This window comes from Oryx dammah, unplaced genomic scaffold (assembly GCF_014754425.2).
Source record: "Oryx dammah isolate SB20612 unplaced genomic scaffold, SCBI_Odam_1.1 HiC_scaffold_25, whole genome shotgun sequence".
Classification (NCBI taxonomy): domain Eukaryota; kingdom Metazoa; phylum Chordata; class Mammalia; order Artiodactyla; family Bovidae; genus Oryx; species Oryx dammah.
Genome location: NW_024070209.1, coordinates 4,862,844 through 4,885,126, shown reverse-complemented (window position 1 = coordinate 4,885,126; position 22,283 = coordinate 4,862,844). Strand labels below are relative to the sequence as shown.

General features: G+C 41.1%; 1 protein-coding gene across 2 annotated transcripts in view; it reads left to right on the top strand.

Moving 5' to 3' along the window:
* The window catches only part of AFF3 (AF4/FMR2 family member 3), a 577,629-nt gene that overhangs the window by 354,367 nt on the left and 200,979 nt on the right, over window positions 1-22,283 (top strand). For both annotated transcript variants that reach the window (XM_040267685.1, XM_040267684.1), the window contains one exon: window positions 11,819-11,899. In XM_040267685.1, coding sequence (XP_040123619.1) covers window positions 11,819-11,899 — 81 coding nt within the window. The remainder of the gene's footprint in view (window positions 1-11,818; window positions 11,900-22,283) is intronic.

Sequence of the window (22,283 nt, the reverse complement as noted above, 5' to 3'; positions counted from 1 at the left end):
AGCTCTCAGGCCAGCATGCCAGCTGGACAGCCCTCCCTGCTGTCCTGGGAGGAATCTGTAGACACAAAGGCAAAGCATCTGAACTCTTTGGGACTCAAAATCAACTTTTGGAAACAGGACACATCCTGGTTACTCATAATTGTCCCATTTAGGAAAAATACCAGTCACTGACATAGCATACCCCCCCCATCCTCGTGTGCGTGGTGCTTTAGTGGCAAAGGGAGTTAGAGAAGCAAATTATTATTTAATAAGCACATGTTCATTATGCCTTCTATTTGACTATGAATAATTAACCAGTTAAATATTAAGTAACGAAGTGAGATAGATTTTTTAGAAAAACTCATAAATGTTTTCCCCTATGTTCATCCCATCCCTTCACAAAGTCTATGCCAAAAGCTGGAACACGCATCCTAAAGTTAGCAACACATTAATGATTACCTTCCAGGGAGCAGCGACTTTGGGCCAGATCCTGTGCTATGTACTTTGTGTGTCTATCGCTAATCCTTTCAGTAATCCTGCAAGAGAAGGTTATTAACACCCATTTGTGGATGAGGACACCAATACTCAAAACAGGAAAGTTGTCCAGTGTCATCCTGCTGGTCCATGGCAGGGCAAGTATCAGGCAAGGTTGCTGCTGCTGCTGCTGCTAAGTCGCTTCAGCCGTGTCCGACCCTGTGTGACCCCATAGACAGCAGCCCACCAGGCTCCCCTGTCCCTGGGAGTCTCCAGGCAAGAACACTGGAGTGGGTTGCCATTTCTTTTTCCAATGCAGAAAAGTAAAAAGTGAAAGTGAAGTCTCAGTCGTGTCCGACTCTTAGCGACCCCATTGGCAAATATTAAATGCCAACTTGGAGCCTGTTCTGTTCCACCATTCTGCTCCTCTATAACTGAGACACAGGCTTCATCAAAAGCACATTTCCCGATTACCTGTCTGTGGAAAGTGGTTTGGAACATATAAAGTGAAAAACATGGCCAAGAACGTAATTATGACCCTCCTCTCCTTCTAACCTCCATCGCCCTCCTCATCTTTTCCCTTGTTGCTGTTTAGTCACTCAGTCACATCCAACTCTTCTGTGACCCTGTGGACTGTAGCCTGCCAGACTCCTCTGTCTATGGAATTTTTCAGGCAAGCATACTGGAGCGGGTTGCCATGTCCTTCTGCAGGGCATCTTCCTGACTCAGGGATCGAACCCACGTCTCTTTCACTGCAGGTGGATTCTTTACCACTGAGCCACTAGGAAAGAAAAGTTTGATTAGTACAAACCACAGTTATTTCAGAGATTAATTATAATTTATATGTCTTTCCCAGGGCTAATTTCTGAGTGTCTGCATCTCCACTAAGAGGTATAATGGAGAAGTAGGCTAACAGTGGCATCATTAATAACACGACCTTTCTCATGAGCTGGTCAGAAATTTGGCTCTCTTCTTGTAAACCTAGGTTTAATATGATTTATTCTCAGAAAGGATACAGGAAAATACCAGCCCAAGATTCCAAATGTGGGAAGTCCTCTTAATGCTCCTCACATGCTTCAGTCTCTCCTTGAAAGCATCTTTTAAATTTATGATTAAACCTGTGAGTGCTTCTCTTTGGGAGCACAGGGTTTTTAAGAATGCAGGAAGCTAGCAGGTACCTACTTGTGTGTTGCCTTAGGAATTCAGGGGTGAAACTGTCACCTAGATTTAACAAGAACCATGAAGCTCCTGCAGGTGTGCACTGAACATCAAACCATCGCCTTTACATTCTGAGAACCTGATGTAGATTTCACTACTTGTAACATTTTAACACACTCTTAAGTCCTAGAAGCTATCCCCAAATCAAAGAATGGGAATGACAGTAAGCTTGAAATATATTCATCTTAAATGAATAGGTTTCATTTAAAATGAACCTTAGAAGTGTCTGGTTTTTATTGTTCTGGAAGGTCCCAAGTAATACACAGAGAGAATGGGGAATGCATTTAACACAAAGGGACAGGAGAATAAGACAGATCATGTCCATCTTCCTGTTCCGAAATAAAACAAGAAAACAACAAAACTGCAGCTAGAACAAGAAATATTCAAAAAAGTCCAAAATGCAGGGATCTAGCATGAGATAGTTTTTTCAAGAATGATAGTTATATGCCTGGTGGCTCAGATGGTAAAGAATCTGCCTACAATGCAGAAGACCCAGGTTCAATCCCTGGATCAGGAAGAGCCCCTGGAGAAGGGAATGGCAACCACTTCAGTATTCTTGCCTGGAGAATTCCATGGTTGGAAGAGGCTGGCAGGCTACAGCCCATGGGGTTACAAAGAGTTGGACACAACTGAGCAACTAACACTTTCACTTTCCAGCATGAGATAATTTTTTCAAGAGTGACAGTTAGTTATATAAACTTCAGTCAAGGCTCTTATCCTTTCCCCAAGGAGTCCAGAGTTTTCAAGGACAGCTGAAATCAGAGAGGTGAGGGGTCCGGATCTCCAGCAAATGGGACTGATTTCCTTACAGCGAGTAAGACTCTCTTTGCAGTGTGAAGGCAATAAGGAAAGGCCATACACCACGTGGGCTTAGCTTTGTGAGACCTGGAAGTCATATGGTCGATTTATAGGAGTGAGTGTGTGGCTCAGGTCTTAGGCACCCTTGGAATTTCCAATTGGGAAGGTTTCCTTCTGGTGTCAGCGCCCAATTCCTGCCTTCCTGCCGAAAGCCCGTGGGATTATATTGTCCTCTCATGCACGTGTTCTCCAGTCTGTGAAAGCTGAATTAAAAGCTGCTTCTCGAATTGATTCCATTCATCTTTACCTACTGGTGTACCCTCTGTTGCATCCACTGGTGATTAACTTCATTGAGAACAGAGGACAGCGACAAGTTTAGAAGCTCTGGCCTTGCAGTGAATTAGATTAGTCAGTGTTCCAGTCAGAGCCTGTCCCACCCACCCCGGTGGGGGAGGGTGTGTGAGACCAGATAATACACATACAGCAACTGGGAGTCCCCTTCTCAGGCCAGTTTTAGTCTATATTGGACATATGCCTGGGTTTTCAGTTTAAAAGAACAAGATTTCATTATGATTTTGGTAACCCTATTTTTACAGATTTCCATTGGTTATTTGCATATTTTTCATTTTAGCAGCCTGAGTTGTACTAAGAAAAATAGGTTTCTACAAACGGACAGATCTAGAGTACAGACTTGTGGTCACCAGGGGGAAAGAAGGGTAGAGGAGGGGTGGATTGGGAGTTTGGGATTAGCAGATGCAAACTACTATACATAAATATATAAAATATATACATATATATAATAGATAAACAACAAGTTCCCACTGTATAGCACAGGAAACTAAATCCAATATCCTGTGATAAACCCTAATGGAAAAGAATATGAAAAAGAATGCATATATGTGTGTGTGTGATATATATATATAAAACTGAATCACTTTGCTGTACAGCAGAAATTAGCATTGTAAATCAACTATACTTCAATAAATACATTTTTTAAAAAAGAAAAATAGGTGTAAAAAATCTTAATAAGAAAAGTATTTTTATTTTTCAGCAGCTACTGCTTTTCTAAAAGCTTTCCATCAGTTGTTATGAACGCACTGTACTTCCTATTATTTTTCAAACTATAGGTCCCTCTACTGTAGGAACAGAATGAAGATTTTTTGGCTTTTTTGTAGATCTATTGAGTTGTTGTTGTGTTAGTCGCTCAGTCATGTCTGACTCTTTGCAATCCCATGCACTCTAGCCTGCCAGGCTACTCTCTCCATGGAATTCTTCAGTTAGGCAGGAATACTGAAGTGGGTAGCCATTCCCTTCTCCAGGGGTTCTTCCCGACCCAGGGATCGAACCCAGCTCTCCTGCATTGCAAGCAGATTCTTTACTGTCTGAGCCACCAGAGAAGCCCAGATTAGTGATTTTGACAGTGACCTCCTTGTTCTAAGCTCAGGCCTGCCCAGGCTTCAAGTCTGACCTGGAGTCTGTGTTTACAGTCCAGGGATGTATTGTCAACTAGAAAGCTCTTTCTGGTTCTGTCGAGGAAGGAGCATGGTTTTCCCGCTTTATCTAATTCCACGTTTTGTGCTGTCTCCCGTGCACAGGCCAGCTGTAATGTCTCCCTTTCACCAGATATGGTGCTCCTGTTGGCTTCTAGCACTAAAAGCATATGCAAGTGTAATGAAAATTACCAGGTTCCACTGCTGGCGGCACTTAACTGATAAGAGTGCAATAACATGAATAATATGTGTGAAACAACTGTTATGCTGAGTGATGATTCTGATATGGAAACTGAAAATAAAATCATGCTCTGATCTGCAGCAACCCCTGCCACAGATAAAAATCGACTCTGGTGTTTTGCATTTGACGGGATTAACCCAGTATTTTATTTTGTAAAGAGTCAATTGCTGAACACAAAGCATTCCAGAGTTCACTGTGGTCACTGGCCAGGCCTGTGGAGGTGGACCCTCTGTTGGGAGCAAACATGGAGACATTGCTGAGAGAGAGAAAGAAGTAATTTAATTTAATGTAATTTAATCTCTCTCATCCATGTATGGATGTGAGAGTTGGACCATTAAGAAGGCTGAGGGCCAAAGAATTGATGCTTTTGAACTATGGTGCTGGAGAAGACTTTTGAGAGTCCCCTGAACAGCAAGGAGATCCAACTAGTCAATCCTAAGGGAAATCAACCCTGAATATTCACTGGAAGGACTGATGCTGAAGCTGAAACTCCAATGCTTTGGCCACCTGATGGGAAGAGCCGACTCATTGGGAAAAACCCTGATGCTGGGAAAGATTGAAGGCAGGAGGAGTAAGGGTCGACAGAGGATGAGATGGTTTGATGGCATCTTCAACTCAACAGACATGAATTTGAGCACACTTCAGGAAATGGTAAAGGACGGGGAAGCCTGGCATGCTGCAGTCCTTGGGGTTGCAAAGAGTCAGACATGACTTAGCAATTGAACAGCAATCCTGGCAGCAGTCATATGTGTTTGGTAGGACAAGTATAATTTATTGTTGTTATTTTACAACAACAAAGAAGAAGGCAGAAAAGAATCTCAGAGAGGTTAAATGGATTCCTATTATTTTACCCATTGTGTAGACATTGAAGGAATTACCAGACATGATCCCTTCCCCCAAGAGGTTATGATGTGGTAGGGAATAAAAGGCTTACAATCTGACAGTGATAACCCATAAAAGGAAAACTCACAGCCCCAAGTAGCCTGTAAACCAGAAAGAAGTGATACAAATCATGGGTGAGAGAGAGAGGGCTGGGCATCCCTTGCTGAGGACAGCACTGGTCAGTGAGCTGATTCAAAGAGGTGGGAGTGAAAAAGAATGAAGAAGTAAGTAAAGTTGGAATAACATGAAATGAGGATCGAATGAACTCAGGGCAAGAAAAGCTCGGACAGGACGGGAAGGAAGTCCATCAGCCTTGGAGGGGGACAGTGTAGGAGGTAACAGAGAGTAGCTCTGCAGTGTGCCTTGATAGCGGCCTGTGGTGGGGCGTCCTGAGTGTGTGCAGCAAGGTCACCGAAGCCGCGTGGCATGGTCAGTTTCAGATAAAACACCTCTGTGGCTGTGGCCAAGAGGGAAGCAGTACCCAGGGACTGAGACCAGGGAAAGTAGTTTTTCTATTCGGTGCATCTAGTAGGAATAAGATACAGTTTACATTTTTTCTAGTTTCATCTTTTTGCAAGCTCAATACACTTTGCAGATCTTTCCTAACCGCATGTTTTGAACTCTAAGATTATTAGACCTCAGCATACCATGGAAATTTTTGTTTCTTCTCTCTTTTGATAATAAAGAGCTGTGCTACTTATTGAATGGCCGCTTTAAGTCTCCCACCGTTTGTCCTGAGATGGGCTGATACAGGTGATATCAGTGCAAGTGAAAGCTACATGAAGGTGGTGGGGCAGGGGTGCAAAATGAGTGTATGAGCATCTTCTCACCTTGACGCTGCAGAGTCCTGGGACCCATGGTCAGTCTTGCTGTCTAACAAGGCAGGAACATGGAGACTGGCCTATGTCACCCCTGGCTTCTGAAGATTGGTATGTGGAGGAGAGAGAAAGGGCTGGACAGTTCATGAAAGACAACCTTCTATAGTCCTATTATTTAACCTTATCTGTTCATTCATTTAGGACAGAATTGAGTATATTTGCTATATAGAGACTTGGCATTTAAAGTCTGTCTAGGAAATAAGATACTCTAATATATATCCCTTGCATAACTAGACATCTTTCCTTGGGAGATCGGACTGTTGAGGCTGTGTTAACACAGATACATTGATTGTTTTTTTATATATATACTTAAAATTTCTTTTGCTTTTCTGTTTCCAACTTACTTCTTATATCACAGGCTCTAGGTTCATCCACCTCACTAGAAGTGACTCGAATTCGTTCTTTTTATGGCTGAGTAATATTCCACTGTGTATATATACCATATCTTCTTTATCCGTTCATCTGTCGATGAACATTCAGGTTGCTTCCACATCCTGGCTATTGTAAACAGTGCTGCAGTGAACACTGGGATATTAACACATATCTATGGAATCTAGAAAAATGGTGTTGATGAACCTATCTGCAAAGAGGGAACGGAGACACAGGCATAGAGAAGGGAGTTGTGGACTCTGTAGGGGAAGGAGAGAACAGGACGAGTGGAGAAAGTAGCATCACCGTATATACACTATCATGTGTAAAATATGAATAAATAGCTGATGAGAAGTCACTGTATGACACCTGGAGTCCAGACTGGCACTCTCTGATGACTCCCCTGTTACTCTGGGATAGGGGAGTGGAGGGGAGGAGGGTATAAGAGGGAGGGGATATATGTATAATTATGGCTGATTCGCATTGTTGTACAGCAGAAACAAACACAACATTGTAAACATTAAAAAAGGTAAAAAGTAAAGCAGATCGACCTCAAAAATTTTTTTTTGACATATATTTGATTTACAATGTTGTGTTTCAGGTGTACCACAAAATGATTCAGTTATATATACACATAAGCAATAATTTTTCAGACTCTTTTCCATGCTAGATTATTACAAGACATTGAACATAGCTCCCTGTGCTATACAGTAGTTCTCTACTGTTTATCCATTTTATTTATAGTAGTGAATATCTGCTCATCTCAGACTCCTAATTTATTCCTCCCCCTCACCTTTCCCCTTTGGTAACCACAAGTTTGCTTTCTATGTCTGTGAGTCTACTTCTGTTTTGTAAATAAATTCATTTGTATCATTTTTTTTAGATTTTTAATCCCATCAGTTAGCTAAGAAGCATAGGCTCTTAACTGAGGACCTCCCAGCTGCTGGGGAACAGGGTATGATGTCATTCCTGAGTGACAAGAAAATCAGAAAGGAAAGAAGGTAGACAGATGCAAGCCCTAGCAGAAAAGTTTATCAGAAAGTACCTACCTAGAGTTTGGAGTAATTGGCTTCAAGCTTTGTATTTCTCTTCCTGTCTTATCTGTGGCCCAGGAAGTGGGTAAAGAACAGCTGAGTGGGGGTGAGGATGGGAAGAAGAGCAAAGCAGTGATGAGGGGTGGTTGAAGTTAGGAGGTCTGAGCAGGGCAGAGGTGAGGACTGCTGAATGCAGTGGTGTGGGGTCCATGGTCTGGCAATGGGACACAGCATCCTTTCCTTGTAGAGAAAATAACCTGAGGCAAACTAAGTGAAGGTTTAGAAGTTATGAAAAAATTTACCTTTGCTTACATCTAAATCACTCCCAGAAATAAGGTACCAATGAAACACTTTTATAAAGTCACATCTTTCTTCACTGGCTGTTACTACTGTGTCAGAGATCTATTCTGATGAGAAAGCTTAAGGAGTTTTTCTCCAGTATAAAGTACAAATCATACTCAGGAATCATAATAATCTCTTTAAATAAGTTTCTGTTTTAGCACTATGTAGTTTCTATTAATCATTGCTAACTTAATTATGGATTACATTTGCACAATACTTCATTCTTTTATAAAAAACACTTTCCCAGATACTCTGTCATCTCAGATTTCTGACATCTAAAACAGAGAGAAATTCTACCTCTCATTTTAGAGAGAATTCTGAAACTCAGCTTGGTACTAATCAGCATCAGATCTGCTTTTTATTGAATGATTAAATATTAGGGAACCATGCTTATATATGTATGTATAGAGAGTTAGGGATTATATATATATACACATATTATATCTATAAAATCTCATTTAATCCTCATGATTAAGCCATGAGATAGTTAGCATCTCTATTCCCTCTGTTTCAAAGATCCCACAAGCTGAGATCTGGTTGCTTCCAAAGCTGATGGTTTGAAATCACTACAACTGGCTGAAGATGTGACTTACCTAAGCTCACTGAGCTAGTAAGTGACAGAAGAGGAAATAAAAATAGTCTGTTTGCACTTAATTTTCACATGAAACCCTAATAGAGAACTTTAATGAACTGGTCTTAGAAAGTCATTGCACATTAATTAAAAACAAGTATATGTAAGTGTTTGGGGAAATTCTAATAAACTGTTTGGGACTTCTCTTTTGGCTTAGATAGTAAATAATCTGTCTGCAATGCAGGAGACCTGGGTTCTATCCCTGGGTTGGAAAGATACCCTGGAGAAGGGAATGGCAACCCACTCCAGTATTCTTCCCTGGAGAATCCCATGGACAGAGGAGCCTGGCAGGCTACAGTCCATGGGGCGGCAAAGAGTTGGATGGACTTACTATCTTTACTATTCCTTCGTAAATTTAGTGGTACTCGTTAGATGGAAAAATCACATGGAAATATTTAGCTATAATTAATGTTAGCAAGCAATTTTGCATTGACATATAGGTGCTCCTTTCAATTCAACAAGGTAATTTTGAGCAAGGTGCTTTATTTAGTCCACACCAAGTTGAGTAGACAGTATCCCTACTGAAAGAAATGTTCAGTCCTTCTTTAGAGTTCTGTTCTTGAAAGACATTAGGTTTCTTAAGCATGATTTTTATTCCACATTGGGAGAAGGGTATCAGAAGAGGGAAAAATGGTTGAATGCAGACTGAGGTGTTTACTCACAAAACTACAACACGAAAAGGAACATAACAGTTACTATGAAAAAGAGAGAGGGGAAAAGTGCCTTGGAGGAGGATGAGAAGGGCGCTCTCTTATCATATTGGAATAAAAGGGGAGTCAGCAAAGGCCTCAAGACAGAGGTGATGTTTAAGACGAGCCTTCATGAATGGCTAGAAATCCAAAAAGCGTGTGGCGCTGGGGCATTCACACACGAAGAGAATGTTGTAAGTAAAAGCAGAAACAGTAGTTTGTCCTATCTGTAGGGTGCATGGTTTAACAAAAAGACACAAGGCTGAAAATCAGAATCTTTTTGTAGAAGGTTTGAACACTAGGATGATGTCTTAGTAAACGCAGTAAAGTGAAAAACAAATACTGGATTTGTACTAAGGGGATAGACGTGCGCACTTCAGCAGTGGCATTTTTGAACTTGAGCAAAGCAATTAATCTTTCTGAACTTTGACTTCCTCACCTGTAACATGGAGATGCTAATAATTACATTAAGGGTTGAGTGTAAACTTGAATGGAACTAGTACTCTGAAAACCGTAAAGCACAACTAGTGGTACCATCAACACCCTTATTACTGTGTGTATTTGTTCAGTCTCTCAGTTGTGTTCAACTCTGCAACTCCATGGACTGCAGCCCGCCAGGTTCCTCTGTCCACGGGATTCCCTAGGTCAGAATACTGGAATGGGTGCCATTTCCTCCTCCAGGGAATCCTCCCAATCCAGGTATTGAACCTGAGTCACTTGTGCCTCCTGGTGGGTTCTTTACCAAAGGTTCCACCTGGGAAGCCCTTATGGCTGTGTATGTGATGGTATATGAAGATTGTGGAGCCAGGGAAGCTTTTCCTTTGGATCTTCACTTTAGGAAAATTAATTCAGCAGAGATGTGTGGGAAGGATTAATGATAAAAGCATTAACATCCTTCAGGTTAAAAATAATGAAGGTGTGATTCGAATGGTAGTTCAGGTGAGTGGAAAGGTAGAGACGTTGCAAGGACATGTTGCAAGAATGCTAATTTAAAAATACACTGAATGGACTCTGAACCTGGACACAAATTCAGCAGTGTTGCTTTGCAGCCTCTTTAAAAGAGATAACATGGTTTGATACATGATAGAACAGGCAAGTGCCTGGGGAGCAGAGGAGAGACGGTAATAAGGGGACTTGGATCTTCCTTTGCTCTTCATTAGAGAAACCTTGGTGACAGCAGGATAGAGAAGGGACACCTTAAGTGCATGAGGTTGGTCCCCCGTAAGTCCTTCCAGGGTGGACTTCCAGAAAATGTCTTCACCTAAACAGAGAATTTCTTGCTTTTCTCAAAATCAGTTCAGTTCAGTCTCTCAGTCTTGTCTGACTCTTTGTGACTCCATGGACTGCAGCACACCAGGCTTCCCTGTTCATCACCAACTCCTGGAGTTTACTCATACTCATGTCCATCGAGTCGGTGATGCCATCCAACCATCTCATCCTCTGTCGTCCCCTTTTCCTCCCACCTTCAATCTTTCCCAGCATCAGGGTCTTTTTCAATGAGTCAGTTCTTCCCATCAGGTGTCCACAGCATCAGAGTTTCAGCTTCAGCACCAATCCTTCCAGTGAATATTCAGGACCGATTTCCTTTAGGATGGACTGGTTGGATCTCCTTGCAGTCCAAGGGACTCTCAAGAGTGTTCTTCAACACCACAGCTCAAAAGCATCAATTCTTCGGCACTCAGCTTTCTTTATGGTCCAACTCTCACATCCACACATGACTACTGGAAAAACCATAGCTTTCACTAGATGGACCTTTGTTGGCAAAGTAATGTCTCTGCTTTTTAATATGCTGTCTAGTTGGTCATAGCTTTTCTTCCAATGAGCAAGTGTCTTTTAATTTCATGGCTGCAGTCACGATCTGCAGTGATTTTGGAGCCCAAACAAATAAAGTCTCTCACTATTTCCATTGTTTCCCCATCTATTTGCCATGGAGTGATGGGACCGGCTGCCATGATCTTAGTTTTCTGAATGTTGAGTTTATTTCTCAAAATAAATCACCTCTTGCCTCAGTGCTTGTCACTTAGGTTTGGAAGTGGAAGGAATCAAGAAAAAAGGTTCAGAACTAATTTGTAAATTCCAAGTCAGTTTCTTGGTAATCAGAAATGGATTCAATTTAATTCTACAATCATTTAGTGAATGCAAATATTTTCCAGGAGATGGAACTGGAGAAAAATATCAGATATGAATGAAACAAATATCGTCCCCCTGCCACCTTGCACTCTCTCTCTCTCACAGTTTAGTGAGAGTGTATGTCAAAAAGCAGATGAAGTATTATTACATGTTGGGCTAAAGTTGTATTCTTTATTTGTTTTTTCATTTCTCCATGAATGACATTTCTGTGAAGACCAAAATGATGTTTGGGACTTACTGGAAACTAATAACTAGCCCCTCTAAATAATGATCCCCGTGTTTTGTGCATTCCTTCAGAAACACTCTGTGAACTCTGTTGGAAGCAGCCCCCTTTGTGTGGTATTTTCCATGGAACTTCTACCACTGGGTTGTCCCTTTACTTAGGAGCTTAAATGAAATGAAAATAGGTTAGCCTAGTAGATCTTTCTAAGGTAGAAAGCATTGATGGAGATAGCCATGGAACCAGGAATTGGTAGATGAGGAAAAGAAATCATAAAAGTGGGTTTCAGATCTTTTTTTTTTAAAGTTCCTTTCATTTATTATTTATCTCTGTTCGTTCCTTGTCTCTTCCATGCCTTACTAAGACTGGCTTATGAAACTGTTTTACGTACTACTTCAAATGCTCTCTGTTTGACAGCGTTGTTTTTTTCTCCCTCCCTTTAGGAGATGACCTGGCCTCCACCGCTTGCTGCTATTCAACCACCTGGCAAAGTGGAACCAAGTAAATTTCCATTTCCAAATAAGGTGAGATCCTGCATCACTCAGGATGAGTATACTTTACTCACACAAGATTCCCAGTGGATAGTGGATTTTCTCTTATTGTCTTTCCCTGTAAATATTCCTGGCAGGGGCACATGGATCTGATTTTCAACAATTTGCAAGTGTAGGTCTATTCGTCCAAGGGATAATATCAAGCTTACAGTCCTATTATACTTACCTCCACTTTCCTACTTCCTACAAAACATGATGAATATTTTAATTATTATTTTATCTAGAAACATTTGTGAAGTTGAAATGCATCTTATAATCATTTTATGCATTCAGTGTAATTGTATGCCTTGTTTTTCTTTCTGAAAAGCTGTTATTAAATTAATGATGTATCTTAAGATCAGTGTCTTAGAATTAAGGACATGAAGTATATAATTTCTTAGTTATCTGTTATAAAGCTGAAAATATTTTCTAGGACTTAATAAAAAAAATTTTCTGAGAATTAGCAGACACAAAATATCTGTCACAAAATGGATTTCAATCTTACATGAGTGTAATAAGTTTTGGGTTTTTAATCATACAACCAACACATAATTATATACTCATTATAAAGATGTAATTATACAAATAGAAGAAGCAAAATATGAAGTCTATCACACTCTTGTCCAGATTTTATTTCCCTACCCAGAGATTACCATCAAGAGTTTGGTGTATACCATTTCGTTCTTTTTCTTGTGCATTGTATACACATTTGTGTATATGCAGTTTTTTTAAGAGTCCTGAATGGTATAGCACTAAAAGTACTTTTTCTAAGAATTGATTTTTTTCCAGATTCACACAATGCGCAAATGTCATTGCTAAATGTTAAATCACAACTTCCTAAAGTAAATTATCGAAATAATTGTTCATTACAATTATCACAATGGTAAACTCTGTCCTAAAAGTTGATTTTTATTTCTCTTAATAAGGTATATTTAGAAGTCTTTCCAAGTGAGTATATAGAGATTTTTTTTTTCTTAACAGTAGCAGAAAGTGGGCAGTATTTCAAGCAATCATTTTTGTAACTATTTTTTAGCATTATGCCTTCACAGTGACTTGTCAGTCTCTTAATTCATCAAGGTTTATCGTGTCTTCAATCTTCTGCTTGCTAAGATGTGCTGACTGTGTTGCTGGGGTGTATTTTCTATCGGGTTTGCAGTCCAGTCTGGATCCGGAGTCTCTGATTGTCACTCTGTATTTGCCTTTGGTCCTTCATCTTCCCTCCTCTCTCCTGATTCGCTCTCCTAGCGCTCTTGTCTTGGTCTCTTGTTTTAAATACCCTGTATACTCAGCTGGCTAACATCTAAATCTGTATCTCTATCGCCTTCTCCATCCCCCAGGCTCCATACTTGTGTTTCTGTTTACTTACTCAACATCCCCACTTGGGGATCTAACAAACATCTCAAGCTTGACGTATCAAAAACTGAGCCTTTAATCTTCCCACTAACCTTCTATCCTGTGTTTTGCAATAAGTGGTCTCCTCATTTTTGCAGTTGGCACAGGCCAAAGTCTTGGAGCCATCTCTATTTATTTTCTAAGGTACCTATAAAAACTATGGTTTTCCCAGTAGTCATGTACAGATGTGGGAGTTGGACCATAAAGAAGGCTGAGTGCTAAAGAATTGATGCTTTCAAATTGTGGTGCTGGAAAAGACTCTTGAGAGTCCCTTGGAGTGCAAGGAGATAAAACCAGTTAATCCTAAAGGAAATCGGTCCTGAGTATTCATTGGAAGGACTGATCCTGAAGCTGAAACTCCAATACTTTGGCCACCTGATGCATAGAGCTGACTCACTGGAAAAGACCCTGATGCTGAGAAAGATTGAAGGCGGGAGGAGAAGGGGACGACAGAGGATGAGATGGTTGAATGGCATCACCGAGTCGAAGGACATGAGTTCGTGCAAACTCCGGGAGGACAGACAAGCCTGGGGTGCTGCGGTCCGTGGGGTCACAGAGAGTAGAACAGGACTTAGCGACTGAACAACAGCAATAACGAAGTACACATACCAGGTGGCTTAAAATAGAAAAAAAATGTGTTTTTCTCACAGTTCTGGAGACTAGAAGTCTGAAATCAAAGTGTCAACAGGTTCCTGCTCCCACTGAAGGCTTGAGGGAGGAATCCTTCCTTGCCTCTTCCAGCTCCCGGTGACTGCTGACGGCAGGTCACATCCCTTGGCTTGTAGGTACATCACTCTGATGTCTGCCTCTACACTTGTGGGGCCATCTCCCCAAGTCTCCCTCCTCTTCCAAGGATGGCAGTCACTAGATTTAGGGCCCACCCTCAGCAACCATCTGAACTTGAGTTTACCTGCAGAGACTCTATATCCACATAAGGTCAAATTCACAGGTTGTGAGCAGACACGAGCTTCTGGGGGGACGCTCTTCAACACCATCCTTGATTCTTCTCTTTCCCTCATGACATGCATCCAACCCATCATTAAATCATATCTACCCTACCTTCAAAATATGTCTAGAATCTAAATGTTTCTCCCCACCATCGCATCATAGAGGGCACAGAACTTGAAGTTTAAATAGGGGAAAAAATCCTATCTTCTCTAGGATTACTATAGAATTTGTGGGGAGCTATTTCAGCTCTAGATCTTTTGGTTTTTCTCAAGAAAGAATAGGTGACTTTACAAAGTGTAGGAACATTGGACTTCCCTGATGGTCCAGTGGTTAAGAATCCACCTGCCAACGCAGGAGACACACATCCCAGGTCAGGGAAGGTGCCACACGCTACAGAGCAGCTAAGCCCGTGGGCCAAAGCTCCCTGCCCATGTGCTACAACTACAGGAGCCCGCACGCCCTAGAGTCCATGCTCCGCAAGAAGAGAAGCCACAGCAGGAAGCCTGCCCACCGCAACTGGAGAGGAGCCGCTATCGCTGCACCTCGAGAAAGCCCGTGCGCAGCGATAGAGACCCAGCACAGCCCCAAAATTAAATACATAAGTAACGTGTAGGAACATTGCATGATTTTAATAATGCCTTTCTTTCAAACATTTCACAATGAGTATTGGTGATTTATCTTGTCCCAATGAAATAAGACTGCATTAGTGTCATTTCTACTATAACAAATCACCATAAACTTAGTGACTTCAGACAACGCAAATTTATTATCTTACAACACTGGAAGTCAGAGTCTGAAATCAGTTTCACAGAGCTGAAATCCAGGTGTTGGCAGAGCTTTGTTTCTTCTGAATGTTTTAAGGGAGAATTTGCTGTCTTGTCTTTCTCGGCTCCAAGAGGCTGCCCCTGTTACTTAGCTCATGGCTCTCGTCATTCTGATCTCTAACCTCCTTGTCACATCTTCCCTGACTCTCCTGCCACCTCCCTTCCCTTTGTGATGATGCTGGGCCCTCCTGGATAGTAGGGTGATCTTCCGTCTCAAAATACTTAATCACTTCTGCAAAGTCCCTTTTGCCACGAGAAGTAGCATACCCACAGGGCCTGGGAATTAAGATGCAGACGTCTTTGGAGGAGCCCTTGTTCTGCTTACTGCAAAGACCTCACTAATTCTCTTTTAACCTGTATCTCCACTAATTAGTATTCTGACAGCTGGAGGCTTGCAGTTCATTAATTAGATTATTTATGTTTGGGATTATCAAGATTGCTAGTGTGTAGGAGCTTGAATTGTTTATGGAACTTGCAGGGCAAAATCTCCAAAATGACTAATAAATAATGAAATTAAGCCCTTATTGAGATTAAAGGAGCAATTTGACCTCAAAGGAAAGTCGATTTAAATGTACTTTCTGAGTTACCAGTAGCGCTAAATTAATTAGCTACATACTTCCGAGAATTTCCCCAATTTGTCCGGGTATTGAAGGACATAACATATAATAACGTCAATTGATACTGAATTTGGATGTTTTTTTCTATTCTCTGAAGATTTAACTTCGAGTCACAATTCCCTAGACAAACACTACCAGACATGTCTGCCTTATTCTTCAAATCTCAAAAGTAATTGAATTTGGTAAAGAATGCGTGCCATTAGCAGGTATTTCAACCAAGAAAAAAAAAAAAGAATCTGCTTTGTCTTTTTCCCTTGATTTCCAGAGCAGTTTCATAAGTTTTGAAACACAAATAGGGGACAAAAATTGTAGAACTTTTTTCATCCCCAGAAGGCATCTGTGCAAATCTAATGGCATTTCGCAAACATTTCACATGGCAGTGAATGCTGAAACTGATGTGATCAGATCTGGTTTGAAACTGTTCTTGCTGATCAGTTTCTAAAGCATTAGGCAGAAGAGTTCTAGCATGATTAGAGAAATGAGAGCCCTATTGCCTTTCTCTCTATGCAGTACAAGGAGAATGAAAGCCAGCAAGCATGAAGGAAAGCACTTTGAAGTTGAAAAGTTTATGCTCTATATCCCTCTTTGGGTTCCTGGCATGCTGTAGAAATGACCACAAAATGTTTGGGCTAAAACTTCACTTTTACTTCATTGCCTCAAAGTAAACATTTAAATTGATTTTAATTTGCATTATTTTGGTTGTTCTGAGCTTCATAGAAAAGAACGTGATTGGTGGGAAAGAAGGAAAGCCAAACCACAGCAAGTGTTCTTTTTCCTACAGTAACTAGCTTAATGTGGGGGGTCTGAAAAGCAAAGAAGCTGTATTTCCATTTCTTGTCTTTATAATTCCTGTGATGGATTGACAGACAAGCAAGAGGACGCATGAGTACAGCAGTCTTCAGATGGTTCCAAAAAGCCATTTTTTAAAAATTGGAGTATAATTGCTTCACAATGTTGTGTTAGTTTCTGCTGTTATTCCCACTGCTGAGCATGTACTCTGAGAAAACCATAATTCAAAATGACACATGTACCCCACTGTTCACTGCAGCACTATTTACAATAGCCAGGACACAGAAACAACCTTAATGGCTAACAAAAGATGGACGGATAAAGAAAATGTGGTACATATATACAATGGAATATATATTTAGCCATAAAAGAATGAAATTGAATCATTTGTAGAGATGTGGATGGACTTAGAGACCATCATACAGAGTAAAGTAAGTCAGGAAAAAAAAAACGAGTATAATATGAAACCTAGAAAAATGGTACAGAGAAACCTATTATCAGGGCAGGAATAGAGACAAAAAACCGCTTTCCAGTAGTGTCTTCACACGGTAAGGGCTCTTTTCCATCAGCAACATAGCTTAAGAGCCACTATATTTTATTGGTCTAAGGTGCATATTTTTTTCACATTTTAAGATCCTAGTATCAGGATCTGTTTTACATTGATGGCATTTTACAATTAATTGGCAGCAATTGTCTTCAATAGTAATGCATGAGATAATGCAGCCTTACACAGTTTGGCATCTGGTCCCATCACTTCATGGGAAATAGATGGGGAAACAGTGGAAACAGTGTCAGACTTTATTTTTAGGGGCTCCAAAATCACTGCAGATGGTGATTGCAGCCATGAAATTAAAGACGCTTACTCCTTGAAAGGAAAGTTATGACCAACCTAGATAGCATATTCAAAAGCAGAGACATTACTTTGCCAACAAAGGTCCGTCTAGTCAAGGCTATGGTTTTTCCAGTGGTCATGTATGGATGTGAGAGCTGGACTATGAAGAAAGCTGAGTGCCAAAGAATTGCTGCTTTTGAACTGTGGTGTTGGGGAAGACTCTTGAGAGTCCATTGTACTGCAAGGAGATCCAACCAGTCCATTCTAAAGGAGATCAGTCCTGGGTGTTCATTGGAAGGACTGATGCTAAAGCTGAAACTCCAATACTTTGGCTACCTCATGTGAAGAGTTAACTCATTGAAAAGACCCTGATGCTGGGAGGGATTGGAGACAGGAGGAGAAGAGGACGACAGAGGATGAGATGGCTGGATGGCATCACCGACTTGATGGACTTGAGTTAGAGTGAACTCCGGGAGTTGGTGATGGACAGGGAGGCCTGGCGTGCTGCGGTTCATGGGGTCGCAAAGAGTCAGACACGGCTGAGCAACTGAACTGAACTACCTTTGATGAAATATAGTATTTATTATAATGCTTCGTTGAATGGTTTTCTCAGCCACTAGTATGCTCAGTTATTTCTGTCTTCAGCAAAATGATTTATACAAACTTCACTTCCCAACTCATTACTGCCTTTAAAGAAGTTCTGGGATTTCTGTGTACCCAACAATAGTTTAGGTGTTGGGAATTCGGGATTTAAAGATAGAAAAGCCTAAATTTCCAGCTGTAGATATTCTAAGTAACCAGAGGTGGTTCTCCCGTTTGTGCACATTGTCGTCAGAGTGATACATGCGTCATGAATGAATGTGGAAAACTAAGATCCCTAGAGTAACCTCAGAAATGTCCTGCTACAGGAACACCCGCAACTTTTCCTTACACTTTCCTATTTTCCTGAGTTTTCTTTAATGTTACTTTCATTGCTGTTCAGTCGCTCAATCGTGTCCGACTTTCTGTGACCCCATGGACTGCAGCACACCAGGCTTCCCTGTCCTTCACCATCTCCCGGAAGTTGCTCAAACTCATGTCCATTGAGTTGGTGATGCCATCCCATCATCTCATCCTCTGTCACCCCCTTCTCCTCCTTCCCTCAGTCTTTTCCAATGAATCACCTCTTTGCATCAGGTGGACAAAGTATTGGAGCTTCAGTCCTTCCAATGAAAACTCAGGGTTGATTTCCTTTAGGAAACTGCCGTCGTTTAAATAGGAAATGCTATTTAATAAGATGGAGCCATCCTTGGGTCAAGACAATAGTAACATTCTTTTATTATATATTTATTATCGAATTGAATACCTTAAATATGTACAGTTTATGTTATATCATTTATACTTTGATAAAGGTTTATTTTTAAAACAAGAGTCATAGTCAAAAAGACAGTCCTTATAATGGAAGTTTGACACTGTACAGAGTCGGACAAGACTGAAGCGACTTAGCAGCAGCAGCAGCAGCAGTGAAAACATAAACCAAATAAGTCCTTCTGAGATGCAGGAGTATTTCAAAGAAGAGATACCCTTGAGCTTCTTTGTTCTGAGCCTCGAGGGGAGAATGAAGTTTCCAGGCAGAACACAGAAGATGGCGGGACATGCACCCAAGGGTGAGGACAGGCTCCAAGGCTCAAAGCGCTTCTGCACAGCAGTCATGACATCCCTCTCCACCCTGGGTTATCAGACCTTGTATACACACCATCTCCTCTGCTGACTCCCTGGGCTCCCAGGCGGGGAAGGCAGGGGCTTTGTACACTTACTTCTGTAACCCCTGAGGACCCAACAGGGAGCCTTGCCGGTCTGGTGGCATGCTCCCAGAGGAGGCTGAAATGACAGTGCCAAGATGGGGCCAGCCACTCTGCAGGCAGCTACCCAGGGATGGTGTTCACAGAGAGAGAAAAAGCCTTTGAGACAGAAGCTATAGCTGTAAGAGCATCTGAGCATCTGACTTGGGCAGCAGGAGACACGAAAATGGAAAGGACTTCAGCGTCTGGAGCTTGTTTCCCTCTGAGCCCAGCCAGGCTCTGGCTGAGTGAGGGATAAGGGATCTGCAGAGTCTGTGCCCTCCTCCCCTGCCTCCGCCCGCCAGTCTTGCAGCCGGCTGGGCAGGGCAGTACTGCTTCAAGAGGCAGCAACCATGGGCCCTGTTGTTAGCAGCAGAGAGCTAATGAGAATGCACTCAGGGCCCTGTGACCCAAACTTGGGAGGAGCCTCATTACACCTTCCACCAGCAGACACGTGATGCACTCTCCAGATCAGTAAGAAGGATCCTGGGGCATCGTCTGTACCCACAGAGGGGTCCAGTCCAGGCACGTGGGCTCCATTTGTGGTCAGCGCACCATCCAGAGAATGTCAGCCAGAGACGTGGGATGAATGACACATTAGGGGCAGTCTTTATTGTGTCTCTCCAAAGTCTCTTTCCCTCCAGAGAGCAGACTTTGATGGTGATTTTTTTTTTTAAACCAATGACTTTAACCATTTTCTGCCCTTTTTCACTCCCCCATCCAAAACAGAAATTATCATCATTAATGACACAGATGTGTTCATTAAATTTTGAAATTTACTGCTTATGAAACACATGGTCTGGCAGCACGTAATTATTCAGGTTCTCTGTAAGCTTATTTTCAGGTCTCAAGAGCCTGTGGTCAGTAGTCATCATCTGGGTTTCAGGATGTTTACCGTGCATCAAGCTGTAAAACGATCTATGTCCCAGTAACAACAGCAAGCAATGTTGTAAAAATTTGTACTATTTTTTTTTTTTTCTCCAAGAATGGTCATAATGTTGAAAACTATCTCAGTTACCATTCTTCTTCATCTGACAGTAAATGAGTCTTCACTGCTCTGGTACAAGACATCTCCGAAATACCAAAATCTGCAGATGGCTCAAGGGACTCAACTACGTGAGACTCAAAGTATTTTTCATGTATAAGAGCTCACCCTAATTCATGTTCAGACGTAAATTCTACATTAGAAGGAGTGAGAAATATCCCAGTCCATTTGGGGAAGTTAACTATGGATGTCCTCTTTGTAACAGCAACCGTGCCAATTGGCCAAAATCATTTCTGAGGATTACATTTTAGCCCATCATCTCAGCAACCATATTTTATCTTTACTACAGCTGAAACTTGGGTTGAGAGTTGAGCTTGTTATTTTTCTTCAGATAAACAGCTCATTTCTACCAACATTAACATTAAAGGCATCTGTGAATGACTTAGTGTGCTTACTAGAGTGGAAAGCCAAATTTCTTACCCAACCCCTACCCACCAATCTGAGTAAAATTAAAATAATAAAGAATAAATAAAACATTCACTGCTTTTTAAAATAATTTAAAAAGCCATAAAATAGAAGTTGACTTCATTTCACTGGATTTTTGTCCCATACACTGAAATTGTAAATGAGTTTCACTGGACTTTATGGGTTTTTTACATTCCTACCATCTCAATACATTGTTTTATAACTCTCTTTATTCATATTAAATAGGAATTTTGCAAGGAAGGTACTCAGTCTCTCAGTCGTGTCCAACTCTTTGCTGCCCCATGAACTGTAGCCCACCAGGCTCCTCTGTCCATGGGATTTCCCAAGCAAGAGTACCGGCGTGGGTTGCCATTTCCTCCCCCAGGGAATCTTCCCAACCCAGGGACTGAACCTGAGTTCCCTGCATTGGCAAGCAGATTCTTTACCACTGAGCCACCTGGGAAGTCCTTTGCAAGGAAAGAGGATGTGAATTCCCAAAACAGAATTTAGCATTTCACTTTAGTGGAAATAAAATCAGGTTCAATCACTATTTACCTGATCAGTAACTGAATTCAAATACTGCACAGTACTGGCTTTCTGCCATTCCAGGTATGTGGAAAGCTGTAATAATCTCCTGTCCACCAAGGTGAGAGTGACAGCAGTTGTTCAGTGGAACGTCCCTGATGGGGTGGTTGCCAGCCTCATCTACAGAAAGGGTGGTGAGAGTGAAGGGTTAGATTAAAAGTCAGTAATACATAGATCCCAAATATAAGAACTAGAGGCATAAACTTCACAGAAGAAACAGATTAATATTTCTAACCTTGGATTTAACAGTGGAGTCTCAGATATGACCCCCAAAGCATGGGTAACAAAAGAAAAAATAGATAAATTGGACTTCATCAAAATTAAAAACTTTTGTGTGTTAAAGGACATTATCAATAAAGTGAAAAGACAACTGACAGAATAAGAGGAAATATTTGCAGATCACTTATGTAATAAAAGTCTGGTATCCAGAATATATGAAGTACTCTTTTACTCAACAACAAAAAGGCAAACAACCTGATTGAAAAATGGACAATGTAATATAAAAAAGAATATGTGTATATATGTGTGTGTGTGTGTATAACTGAATCACTTTGCTGTGCACCAGAAACTAATATAACATTGTAAATCAACTATACTTCAATGAAAAAATAAAGATAATTTTGATACTATTGAAAATGAGAAAATGGACAAAGTATTTGAATACACATTTATCCAAAGAGGTATACAAATGGCCAAAAAACATATGAAAAGATGTTCAACATCATAGTCATTAGGAAAATGCAAGTCAAAACCACAATGAGAAACAACTACATACCCATTTAAATGCCTATAATAAATTGTTTTAATTAAAAGAAAATAGCAAGCTTTGGTGAGGATGTGGAGAAATTGAAATTCTCATACATTGCTGGTAGAAACTCAAAACCACTGTGGAAAAGTCTGGTGGTTGTTCAGAAAGTTTAATGTAGAATTAGCATATGACCCTGCAACTCTACTCCTAGGTGTATACTCAAAGGATTGAAAAGGGGCTCAAAAAGTACACGCGCCTATGTGTTTGTAGCAGCACTACTCACAACGGTCAAAAGGTGGGAGCAGCCCACACGTCCAGTAACAGATGAATGGATAAACAGACTGGTGGATAAACAGACTGGTGTGTGTGTGTG